The 12,112-nt window shown below is 41.8% G+C and overlaps 1 protein-coding gene across 1 annotated transcript in view; it reads left to right on the top strand.

The window, feature by feature from the left end:
• acadvl (acyl-CoA dehydrogenase very long chain) overlaps positions 1-7,903 on the top strand; it is a 37,676-nt gene extending 29,773 nt beyond the window's left edge. Inside the window, exons 19-20 of the mRNA XM_042300043.1 lie at positions 703-778; positions 5,857-7,903. Of these exons, the coding sequence (XP_042155977.1) occupies positions 703-778; positions 5,857-5,994 (214 nt within the window). The 3' untranslated portion in view covers positions 5,995-7,903. The remainder of the gene's footprint in view (positions 1-702; positions 779-5,856) is intronic.
• The last annotated feature ends 4,209 nt before the right edge of the window (positions 7,904-12,112 follow it).

Here is a 12,112-nt window from a genome sequence, read left to right as displayed (position 1 = left end):
TTATAGCTTTTTAGCATTTGTGGTACAAATCCAATGCGAGTCAATGGTACATATAATAGCAGTTACGATTCGTGTTCAAATCCTCCTAAAGTAACAAAATTATGCTACTTAGATGATTTGTATATAAAGCGGGAAATGCTAATATAAACCATTGACTTGTATTGGATTTGTGCCACAAACAGTGGCCAGGAAAACATCACCAAAGCTTGGGTTGCTGTCATACCTTGTCCATAGACTAAGGAAACCAATATGTTGTTTTGTAATTTGAGTAAACTATCCCGTTAACATTGAGGGGGGAACAGAACCATCTAAACGTCAGAACCTGGTAATATCAGGATGTAGGATGGGAATTAAACCTAAACTTCAATGACAGATTTCTCCGAACAGGATAAAAAACAAACATAAAATTCCCCGAGAATGCATTACTTAGGATGACTAAACAATACATTATATGAATCCTATAAATTAAAATGGGCAATTTGGATTGAATCAATTAGCTTAGATTCTCAGAAATGTTGTTGCAGGAATGCTAATCTATTCTGTTTTCTAACTACAGAAACTATTTCAGAACAATATGGGATGGTGGGTTTGGAACGACCCCAGTAGAAATATAGGTTGACATTTGTGTAACATGCTATATTCTGCGAAAAAGATGAAAGCATGAATTGGAATGATATCTCCCTCTCTCCTTCTCTCTTTCAGGGCTTCCCGCTCTCTGAGCCAGGGTCATGCCTCTGCCCAGCATGAGAAGATCCTGTGTGAAACCTGGTGTATCGAGGCATGTCACTCACTCACACACACACACACAGCTCTGGAAAAAATTAAGAGACCACTGCAAAATGATCCATTTCTATAATTTACTATTTATAGTGTTTGGGTAAAATGAAATGTTTTGTTTTATTCTATAAACTACTGACAACATTTCTCCCAAATTCCAAATAGAAATATTGTCATTTAGAGCATTTATTTGCAGAAAATGACAACTGGTTAAAATAACAAAAGATGCAGTGTTGTCAGACCTTGAATAATGCAAAGAAAATCATTTAATATTCATTTTTAAACAATACAATACTAATGTTTTAACTTAGGAAGAGTTCAGAAATCAATATTTGGTGGAATAACCCTGATTTTCAATCACAGCTTTCATGTGTCTTGGCACTCTCTACACCAGTCTTTCACGTTGATGTTGGGTGACTTTAGGCCAAAAAAAATCAAGCATCTCGGCCTGTGACCATCCATCTTCCTCTTGATCACATTCCAGAGGTTTTCAATGGGGTTCAGGTCTGGAGATTGGGCTGGCCATGACAGGGTCTTGATCTGGTGGTCCTCCATCCACACCATGATTGACCTGGCTGTGTGGCATGGAGCATTGTCCTGTTGGAAAAACCAATCCTCAGAGTTAGGGAACATTGGCAGAGCAGAAGGAAGCAAAGATAAATCTGCCCAATTCCAGCCTTGCTGAAGCACCCCCAGATCATCATCGATCCTCCAGCAAATGTCACATTGAGTGCGAGACCTGGAGAGGCCTACAAGCCAGAGTGTCTTGCTCCCACTGCAACATTTGGTGGAGGAGCGGTGAAGAGGACAAGTACATGAGTGCCTAGTTTGAGAAACATACGCCTCACAAGTCCTCAACTGGCAGCTTCATTAAATAGTACTGGCAAAACACATACCAGTCTCAACGTCAACAGTGAAGAGGCGACTCTGGGATGCTGGCCTTCTAGGCAGAGTTGCAAAGAAAAAGCCATTTCGCAGACTGGCCAATAAAAAGAAAAGATTAAGATGGGCAAAACAACAGACACTGGACAGAGGAACTCTGCCTAGAAGGCCAGCATCCCGGAGTCGCCTCTTCACTGTTGACGTTGAGACTGGTGTTTTGCGAGTACTGTTTAATGAAGCTGCCAGTTGAGGACTTGAGGCATCTGTTTCTCAAACTAGACAGTCTAATGTACTTGTCCTCTTGCTCAGTTGTGCACTGGGGCCTCCCACTCCTATTTCTATTCTGGTTAGAACCAGTTTAAGCTGTTCTGTGAAGGGAGTAGCACACAGCGTTGTTCGAGATCTTCAGTTTCTTGGCAATTTCTCACATGGAATAGCCTTCATTTCTCAGAACAAGAATGGACTGAGTTTCAAAAGAAAATTATTTGTTTTTGGCCATTTTAAGCCTGTAAACGAACCCACAAATGCTGATGCTCCAGATACTCAACTAGTCTAAAGAAGGCCAGTTGTATTGCTTCTTAAATTAGAACAACAGTTTTCAGCTGTAAACATAATTGCAAAAGGGTTTTCTAATAATCAATCAGCATTTTAAAATTATAAACTTGGATTAGCTAACACAATGTGCCATTGGAACACAGGAGTGATGGTTGCTGATAATGTGTGCCTATGTAGATATTCCATAAAAAATCAGCTGTTTCCAGCTACAATAGTCATTTGCAACATTAACAATGTCTACACTGTATTTCTGATCAATTTTGTTATTTTAATGGACACATTTAGTTTGCTTTTCTTTAAAAAAACAAGGACATTTAAGTGACCCCAAACTTTTGAGGTTTTATATATATGAGCACACACACAGTGGCAAGAAAAAGTATGTGATCCCTTTGGAAATACCTGGGTTTCTGCATAAATTGGTCATCAAATTTGATCTGATCTTCATCTAGGTCACAACAGTAGACACGCAGTCTGCTAAAACTATTAACACACAAATGATTGTATTTTTCTTGTCTATATTGAATACATAATTTAAACATTCACAGTGTAGGTTGGAAAAAGTATGTGAACCCCTAGGCTAATGACTTCTCCAAAAGCTAATTGGAGTCCGGAGTCAGCTAACCTGTAGTCCAGTCAATGAGTCGAGATTGGGGATGTTAGTGCTGCCCTGCCGTATTAAAAAAAACTCACACAATTTGAGTTTGCAATTTACAAGAAGCATTGCCTGATGTGAACCATACATTGAACAAAAGAGATTTCAGAAGACCTAAGATTAAGAATTGCTGACTGGAAAGGGTTACAAAGTATCTCTAAAAGCCTTGATGTTCATCAGTCCACAGAAAGACAAATTGTCTATAAATGGAGAAAGTTCAGCACTTTTGCTACTCTCCCTAGGAGTGGCCGTCCTGCAAAGATGACTGCAAGAGCACAACGCAGAATGCTCAATGAGGTTAAGAAGAATCCTAGTGTCAGCTAAAGACTTACAGAAATCTCTGGAACATGCTAACATCTCTTGACGAGTCTACGATACGTAAAACACGAAACAAGAATAGTGTTCATGGGAAGACACCACAGAAGAAGCCACTGGCTGTCCAAAAATAACATTTGCTGCACGTCTGAAGGTTGCAAAGTGCACCTGGATGTTCCACAGCGCTACTGGCAAAATATTCTGTGGACAGATGAAACTACAGTTGAGTTGTTTGGAAGGAACACAACACTATGTGTTGAGAAAAAAAAGGCACAGCACACCAAAATTAAAACATCCCAATTGTAAAGTATGGTGGAGGGAGCATCATGGTTTGGGGCTGCCTCAGGGCCTGGAACGCTTGCTATCATCGACGGAAAAATGAATTCCCAAGTTTATCAAGACATTTTGCTGGAGAATATTGGCTATCTGTCGGCGAATTGCAGCTCAACAGAAGTTGGATGATGCAACAGCACAACGACCCAGAACACAGAAGTAAATCAACAACAGAATGGCTTCAACAGAGGACAATATGCCTTCTGGGGTGGCCCAGTCATTGTACCGACCTCAACCCAATTTGAGATGTGGCATGACCTCGAGAGCTGTTCACACCAGACTTCCCAAGAATATTGCTGAACTGAAACCGTTTTGTAAAGAGGAATGGTCAAAAATTCCTCCTGACCGTTGTGCAGGTCTGATCCGCAACTACAGAAAACGTTTGGTTGAGGTTATTGCTGCCAAAGGAGAGTCAACCAGTTATTAAATCCAAGGGTTCACATACTTTTCCCACCCTGCACTGTGAATGTTTACACGGTGTGTTCAATGAAAACTTATAATTGTGTGTTATTAGTTTAAGCAGACTGTGTTTGTCTTTTGTTGTGACCTAGATGACGATCAAATTTGCATCCTGTAGCTCTAACTCCAAAAAGATCCGGGACACTGAAGTCCATGGAGAATAAGTGCACCTCCTCCCAGCTGCCCACTGCACTGAGGCTAGGAAACACTGTCACCGATAAATCCACAATATTCGAGAATTTCAATAAGCATTTCTCTACGGCTGGCCATGCTTTCCTCCTGGCTACCCCAACCCCAGCCAACAGGGTCTCAACCCCTTGCCCAAGCCTCCCCAGCTTTTCCTTCACCCAAATCCAGATAGCAGATGTTCTGAAAGAGCTGGCAGTCTCTATGGGGGTACCACAGGGTTCAATTCTCAGTCTTTTCTCTGTATAGATCAATGATGTTGCTCTTGCTGTAGGCGATTCCTACGCAGACAACACTATTCTGTATACATCTGGCCCTTCTTTGGACACTGTGTTAACAATCCTCCAAACAAGCTTCAATGCCATACAACACTCCTTCCGTGGCCTCCAACTGCTCTTAAACACTAGTAAAACTAAATGCATGCTCTTCAACCGATCGCTGCCCTCACCTGCCCGCCCGACTAGCATCACTACTCTGGAAGGTTCTGACTTAGAATATGTGGACAACTGTAAACTCTCTAGACTTGCATTAAACATCTACAATCCAAAATGAAATCTAGAATCGGCTTCCTAATTCGCAACAAAGCCTCCTTCACTCACGCTGCCAAACATATCCTCGTGAAACTGACTATCCTACCGATCCTCCATCTTCAGCGATGTCATTTACAAAATAGCCTCCAACACTCTACTCAGCAAACTGGATGCAGTCGATCAGTGCCATCCGTTTTGTCACCAAAGCCCCATATACCATCCACCACTGCGATCTGTATGCTCTCGTCGGCTGGCACTCGCTACATATTTGTCGCCAAACCTACTGGCTCCAGGTCATCTATAAGTCTTTACTAGGTAAAGCGCCGCCTTAACTCAGCTCACTGTTCACCATAACACACACCCGTAGCACGTATTCCAGCAGCCCATTAACAGAGCACCTATATCTCATTCACTAACTATTTAAGCATCATCTATTGGAGCAGCTTACCGATGGCTGTGTATAGCTGCAGCGAATCTGTAAATAGCCCATCCAACTACCTACCTCATCCCCATATTGTTTTTATTTACTTTTTTGCTCTTTTGCACACCAGTATTTCTACTTGCACATCTATCACTCCCGTGTTAATGCTAAATTGTAATTACTTCGCCACCATTAGCCTATTTATTGCCGTACCTCCTTAAACCATTTGCACACACTGTATATAGACTTTTCTGTTGTTTTTAACTGTTTAACTGTTTTTGTTGCACTGCTTTGCTTTATCTTGGCCAGGTCACAGTTGTAAATGAGAACTTGTTCTCAATTGGCCTACCTGGTTAAATAAAGAAAATATTATCAATTTGTTTTAACCTTTTATTTAACTAGGCAAGTCAGTTAAGATCAAATTCTTGTTTTCAATGAAGGCCTACCGGGGAACAATGGGTTCCCGGTTGGCCTATTTATTGCCACCATTGGCCTATGGTAACTGCCTTTTTCATGGGCAGATCAACATATTTTTACCTTGTCAGCTCGGGGATTCGATCTTGCAACCTCGTTTGCTAGTCCTACGCTCTAACCACTAGGCTACTTGCCGCCCCTATGACCAATGTATGCGGAAATCACGTATTTCCAAAGGGTTCACAAATTTTTTCTTGACAGTATATTGTGTGTGTGCACATTGTACATACACAAGTCTCATCTCTGCCCCCCTCTCCTCCCTCCACCACCAGGCCTATGACAGGATCATGAAGAACGTCAAGGACCTGAAGTCTAGTTCCACCACCCAGGTCTTTAAGAACATGAAGGCCATATCTGCTGCCGTAGTGGAGAATGGAGGCATCGTCGCTCCTCACCCTCTGGGTTTCTAAACCAACTCATAGAACATTTATAACACTGACAGAAACATACTACTCCCTGAGAGAGAGGTCCTTTTCACACTACTGAATCAATCCAAGCTGTACTGTACTGGCTGAAACCACGCTAGAAAGGAAAATGTGAAACCAAAATCTGAGCCAGTACGGTTTGGGTTGGCACGATAATGTGAAAAGCGTGAGAATGGGCTCTTCTATGGGAGAATCTCCACTGCATACTTCTCATGTCCTCGCCTCTTTCTCAAAACCCATTGGAGGAGAAGGTCAGAGGAGGTAACTTTGGGTTTCTTGAAGGAGGCGAGGAGAGCGGATGCAAGTAGTATGCAATTGAGATTCTCCCATTGTCTCAAAGACCCACTGCAGAAAAAAGTAATTCTTCAAGCCTCAACGTCACAATGCATCACAAGCCAAGCGGATCAATTACATGGTTCTGACTGTTGATTTACTGAATGTAAAGTCTGTTTTACTTTTACTATATTTATGGCCTTTTTAAATAATATGTTCTGTATTCTTTATCTGTCCAGGATCTCATCTGGAACTAAGCATATGTGCATGGTGGTATTTTATCAAATGACTAAGATGTGGGGAGAGACCAAGTTACTTTGTTGAAGGTTTTTGTATGAAGTTGAGATTTGGTTCTGGGTGGCTGAGACTGTTTGGGACAATTCTGATGAAGGACAGTTTGAGGAAGTACAGTGACATCAGCCTTGTATCTGGGATCTTTGAATGCATCATTTTGTGTTCATTGTGACTAAATCCTCTCTACCTGTTAATAACCTCATATGTACAGAGTTGTGTGTGCTGCACTCACAAATGGCCTCCATCTGAAATGGCATGCAAGGGGGAAATAGGGTGCCATTTCAGAGTCACCCATGGTCTCTCCCCTACTAGTTATTTGTTGTATGTTCTAATGTCCTTTGACAGTTGACCTTTAATATTGTGGTCAGGTGTCACATTCCGTGCAATCAACCATCTGCCCTTCTGTTTTCAAATCAAATTTTATTGGTCACACACACACATGGTTAGCAGATGTTAATGCGAGTGTAGTGAAATGCTTCTGCTTCTAGTTCCGACCATGCAGTAATATCTAACAAGTAATCTAACAATTTCACACACAAGTGTAAAGGAATGAAGAAGAATATGTACATATAAATATATGGATGAGTGATGGCCGAACGGCATAGGCAAGATACAGTATATACATATGAGATGAGTAAGGTATGAAAACCTATAAAGTGGCATTTTTTTAAAGTGACTAGTGATACATTACATCCAATTTTTTAATTATTAAAGTGGCTAGAGATGAGTCAGTATGCTGGCAGCAGCCACTCAATGTTAGTGGTGGCTGTTTAACAGTCTGATGGCCTTGAGATAGAAGCTGTTTTTCAGTCTCGGTCCCAGCTTTGATACACCTGTACTGACCTCGCCTTCTGGATGATAGCGGGATGAACAGGCAGTGGCTCGGGTGGTTGTTGTCCTTGATCCTTTTTTTTTTCACCACTTCACTTGTTTGTGTACGGTGATCATTTGTTCCCTACTGTTTTATGTATTCTACATTTGTCTTCATATGACAAGGATTGGAAAGGATTATACTCAGAGTTTGAGTGCGTGTAACTCACGGTTTTACGTAAGTATTTTTGGGGACTGCCTGTTTGTGAAAGTCTATTTTGACAAGCCTGCAGGAATAGTGGTGCAGCACACACAAACAGCTCTAGTGCCTGATATTCCAATTGCCTTTGCCAGGGGTTGCAGGTCTATTTCTAAAATTAATGTAATGGTCGCACCGGTATGTCGTGTTGCTGAATATGTACCATCATCAATAGAGATTGGCTTGTGGCTACTTCTTCAATCATGTTAATGTCAAAATGAATGTAGCATTGATGATAATAAAGGAAGAACTTGGTCATATTGTTTTATATTTTCATTACATACTGTAAGATAAACCTTAGGACTTTAACAAAGAAATGGATGAAAGGAATTGTACAGTATATGAAAGACATTGTATCATAAAAAGTATAACTTAATATTGTCCACAAAAGGAATTGCCTCTGCTTCAGTTCTGTGAAGCTCGCTACTCTGACAGCTGTGGCTCTTCACAAAGGATTTCAGATAGGTGCTTATCTGTGATTAACGAGGTCTGAGGAGAAAGTTACACCAGAGGGGTTCAGCAGGTTTGGGCTGCGTTCCGATTCTCTACCCTTCTCCAGAAGTGTGCACGTGTTCACTCCCCTCATGCATTGGATTTGGTCAAGCATGGCTGGAGGCGGTGGCAATTTTATCATGTAAATGTTGGTGGGGCAAACTAAAACATTTTTTATATTTGATTGCATGCCAGCAAAGCCACTCCACAATACATTAATTGCACTATAACTGTGAGAAACGGTGCCCACAAACTGTTAGGGCCTACATACAGCTGTCCCAACAGCATAGCTTTCTTTTCAGCATCATGGAGTGAATCCTTACCACTGCTACACCTGGCTATCAGCGGAGCCTTGTCTGGCAGCAAAACAGTTCATACAGCCTCATATACTGCCTTTAAAAAAAAAAAAACATAGCTGATATGGCTGACTTGCTTAAACAAATGTGGTTTCTACTGACAATTGAGCCGTACAAACTATTGCATAAGGGAACCTACGAGAAAATAAGAGGAAATCCGTAATTTCGTTTAAAGACATTCTTGAGCGAGCTAGTAGGGATGTAGTCAAAACTATTTGTTCAGCACTTTTGAAATGTATAGTGACACAATTCATGGGATGTTCTTGCAGTATTCTCCCAGTACACCAAGTCAGAACCTTAGGACAAATAAAGGGGGCATATAAACAGAAAATGAAAGTTCTCACAATATTCTATGATTACATTTCTCGAAACATGTTATAGGCTACATGTGCACCATCAAGTCAGAACAGTAGTTAAGTTCTGAGGGATATTACAATTTATTGGACTCACCTTGTGCTGTGCTCCCTTGAGCAGGAAGGTGGCGCGGCAGTCCTTGTGGGCTCTAGAAAAATCTCAACTTGGAATTCCGCATTGGATGATTTATCAAAATTATTTCCCTTATTTTCCCAGTCGGAGCTAGTTTTATCGGAGTTCCCAGTTGTCTTGAACGCCCTGGAGTCGTAGATTTCCGAGTTTCCAGGTGTTTTGAACGTGGCAGAAGTCATGCTGGGGCAGAAGGGTAGCCTAGTGGTTAGAGTGTTGGACTCGTAACCGGAAGGTTGCAAGTTCAAACCCCCGAGCTGACAAGGTACAAATCTGTCGTTCTGCCCCTGAACAGGCAGTTAACCCACTGTTCCTAGGCCGTCATTGAAAATAAGAATTTGTTCTTAACTGACTTGCCTAGTTAAATAAAATTAAAATGCTGGATTGACAGCATAGCCAATGTATTAAAACCTTTATGCCCCATGGCGTTACCCCCTTTTTCGTGATATCCAATTGGTAATTAGGATATTGTCTCTTCACTGCAACTCCCTTACGGACTAGACTAAGGTTGAGAGTCAAGTTGCACTGCTCGGGTTAACCCGGAAGCCAGCTGCACTAGCGTGTCGGAGGAAACACTGTCGAAGTGACAACTGAAGTCAGCTTTCAGGTTCCTTTGCCGCCACAAGGACTTGCTAGAGCACGATGAGACAAGGACATCCCGGCTGGCCAAACCGTCCCCTAACCTGGACGACGCTGGGCCAATTGTGCACCGCCTCATGGGTCTCCCGGTCACAGCCAGCTGTAACACAGCCTGGGATCAAACCAGGGGCTGCAGTAGCGCATTTATGGCCGATGAGCACCGATACGTTTTATCTAAATTTCTCTTCATATGTCAAGGATCAAAAAGATTTGCCTTTAGATTGACGACGATGACTGCTTGTCTAGCTTGATTGCTACGATTTTGAAAGTATTTTCTTTATGTAATAAGGCAAGTCAGTTAAGAACAAATTCTTATTTACAGTGATGGCCAAACCATAACCCGGAACGACGCTGGGCCAATTGTGCATCGCCCAATGGGACTCCCAATCACAGCTGGTTGTGATACACCCTGGAAATGAACCAGGGTCTGTAGTAACGCCTCTAGCACTGAGAGTGCCTTAAACCGTTGCACCACTCAGGAGCCCAATGTATGATGTTGACATGATGCAATTTTTACCTGTGGCCAATGACCTTGAGCCTTCTTGGATGGGCACTTCTAATGTAACTCTATGGCAGCACGTAAGGGGCTTGAATTTTTTAGCTCTACCCGTAGATTTTGCGGTGACGTAGTTTCTCCATGAGTGACAGAACACTGAACCAATCACAGCGCAATTAGAGAATATTACGCTCCATATTTTTTTTTTATTTGACATTGTTTGCAAACTGATCTGTGACACATATTAATGCCAAAATAACATGCAAAATAGGCAAAAAACAGGTTTCCACCATATTCCTCATACCAATCCATTCCTTTTAAATATGAGTGCACACTTCGAGATGTATGAGTGTGAGTGCACACTTCGGGAGAGAATCATAATGACAGAGGTATCAGAAAGGCTAAGGTGGCTGGGTGGGTCAGCCCAGAATACAGCTAAAGCAGTGGAGGCTCCTCAGAGGAGGAAGGGGAGGACCATCCTCCTCAGTGAATTTGATAAAATATTTAAAAATGTATCCTTTAGATAAAACTATACTAAATATAACCACGTCACCAAATAATTGATTAAAACACTATTTTGCAAAGAAGGTCTACAGTAACCAGAACAGCACTCTATAGGGTAGAACCATGGTGTAGCCGGAGGACAGCTAGCTTCCGTCTTACTCTGGGTACATTGACTTCAATACAAAACCTAAGAGGCTCATGGTTCTGAACCCCTTCCAGTAATTATGAAAACTTCCAGAGGACGTCCAGCAGCCTGCCAGAGCTCTTGCAGCATGAACTGACATGTTATCCACCCAATCAAAGGATCCGATAATTAATATAGTACTGAAAGCATAAGCTACAGCTAGCTAGCACTGCAGTGCATAAAATGTGGTGAGTAGTTGACTCAAAGAGAGAGAAAGACAATAGTTTACCAGATTTTAACAAATGTATATCTTCCAAAATGAAGGAGAAGCAAAATAGAAAGAGAGATTACCCCCCCAAAAATTCACTTTTGGGCCTCCCGGGTGGCGCAGTGGTGAAGGGCGCTGTACTGCAGCGCCAGCTGTGCCACCAGAGACTCTGGGTTCGTGCCCAGGCTCGAACCCATGTAGGGAAATCCTTGTCTCATCGCGCACCAGCGACTCCCGTGGCGGGCTGGGCGCAGTGCGTGCTAACCAAGGTTGCCAGGTTCACAGTGTTTCCTCCGACACATTGGTGCGGCTGGCTTCCGGGTTGGATGGCGCTGTGTTAAGAAGCAATGCGGCTTGGTTGGGTTGTGTATCGGAATACGCATGACATTCAACCTTCGTCTCTCCCGAGCCCGTACGGGAGTTGTAGCGATGAGACAAGATAGTAGCTACTAAACAATTGGATACCATGAAAAAGGGCTAAAAAATAAATAAATAAAATTCACTTTCAGTTTCACTTACTTAGCTAACTGAAACACCCTGCTCAAACAGAGGGATGCTATGTTAGCTAGAGCCTCTACAGGATCGCCCCCCGTGCCAGTTGAGCTAACATGAGCTAATGTGATTAGCATGACATTGTAAGTAACAAGAACCTTTCCCAGGACATAGACATGTTTTATATGGGTAGAAAGCTTAAATTCTTGTTAATCTAACTGCACTGTCCAATTTACAATAGCTGTTACAGTGAAATAATACCATGCTATTGTTTGAGGAGAGTGCACAGTTATGAACTTGAAAATGTATCAATAAACCAATTAGGCACATTTGGGCAGACTTGATACAACATTTTGAACAGTAATGCAATGGTCCATTGGATCAGGGTAAAACTGATTAAAAATATTTTTTTATATATATATATTTTTAAACACATTTTTTTTCTTTGTATTATCTTTTAGCAGATATAATGTGTTATATTCTCCTACATTAATTTCACATTTCCACAAATTTCAAAGTGTTTCCTTTCAAATGGTATCAAAAATATGCATATCCTTGCTTCAGTTTCTGAGCTACAGGCAGTTAGATTTGGGTATGTCATTTTAGGCGAAAA

Source organism: Oncorhynchus tshawytscha, linkage group LG17 (genome assembly GCF_018296145.1).
Source record: "Oncorhynchus tshawytscha isolate Ot180627B linkage group LG17, Otsh_v2.0, whole genome shotgun sequence".
Lineage (NCBI taxonomy): Eukaryota > Metazoa > Chordata > Actinopteri > Salmoniformes > Salmonidae > Oncorhynchus > Oncorhynchus tshawytscha.
This window is presented reverse-complemented; position numbering and strand designations above follow the sequence as displayed.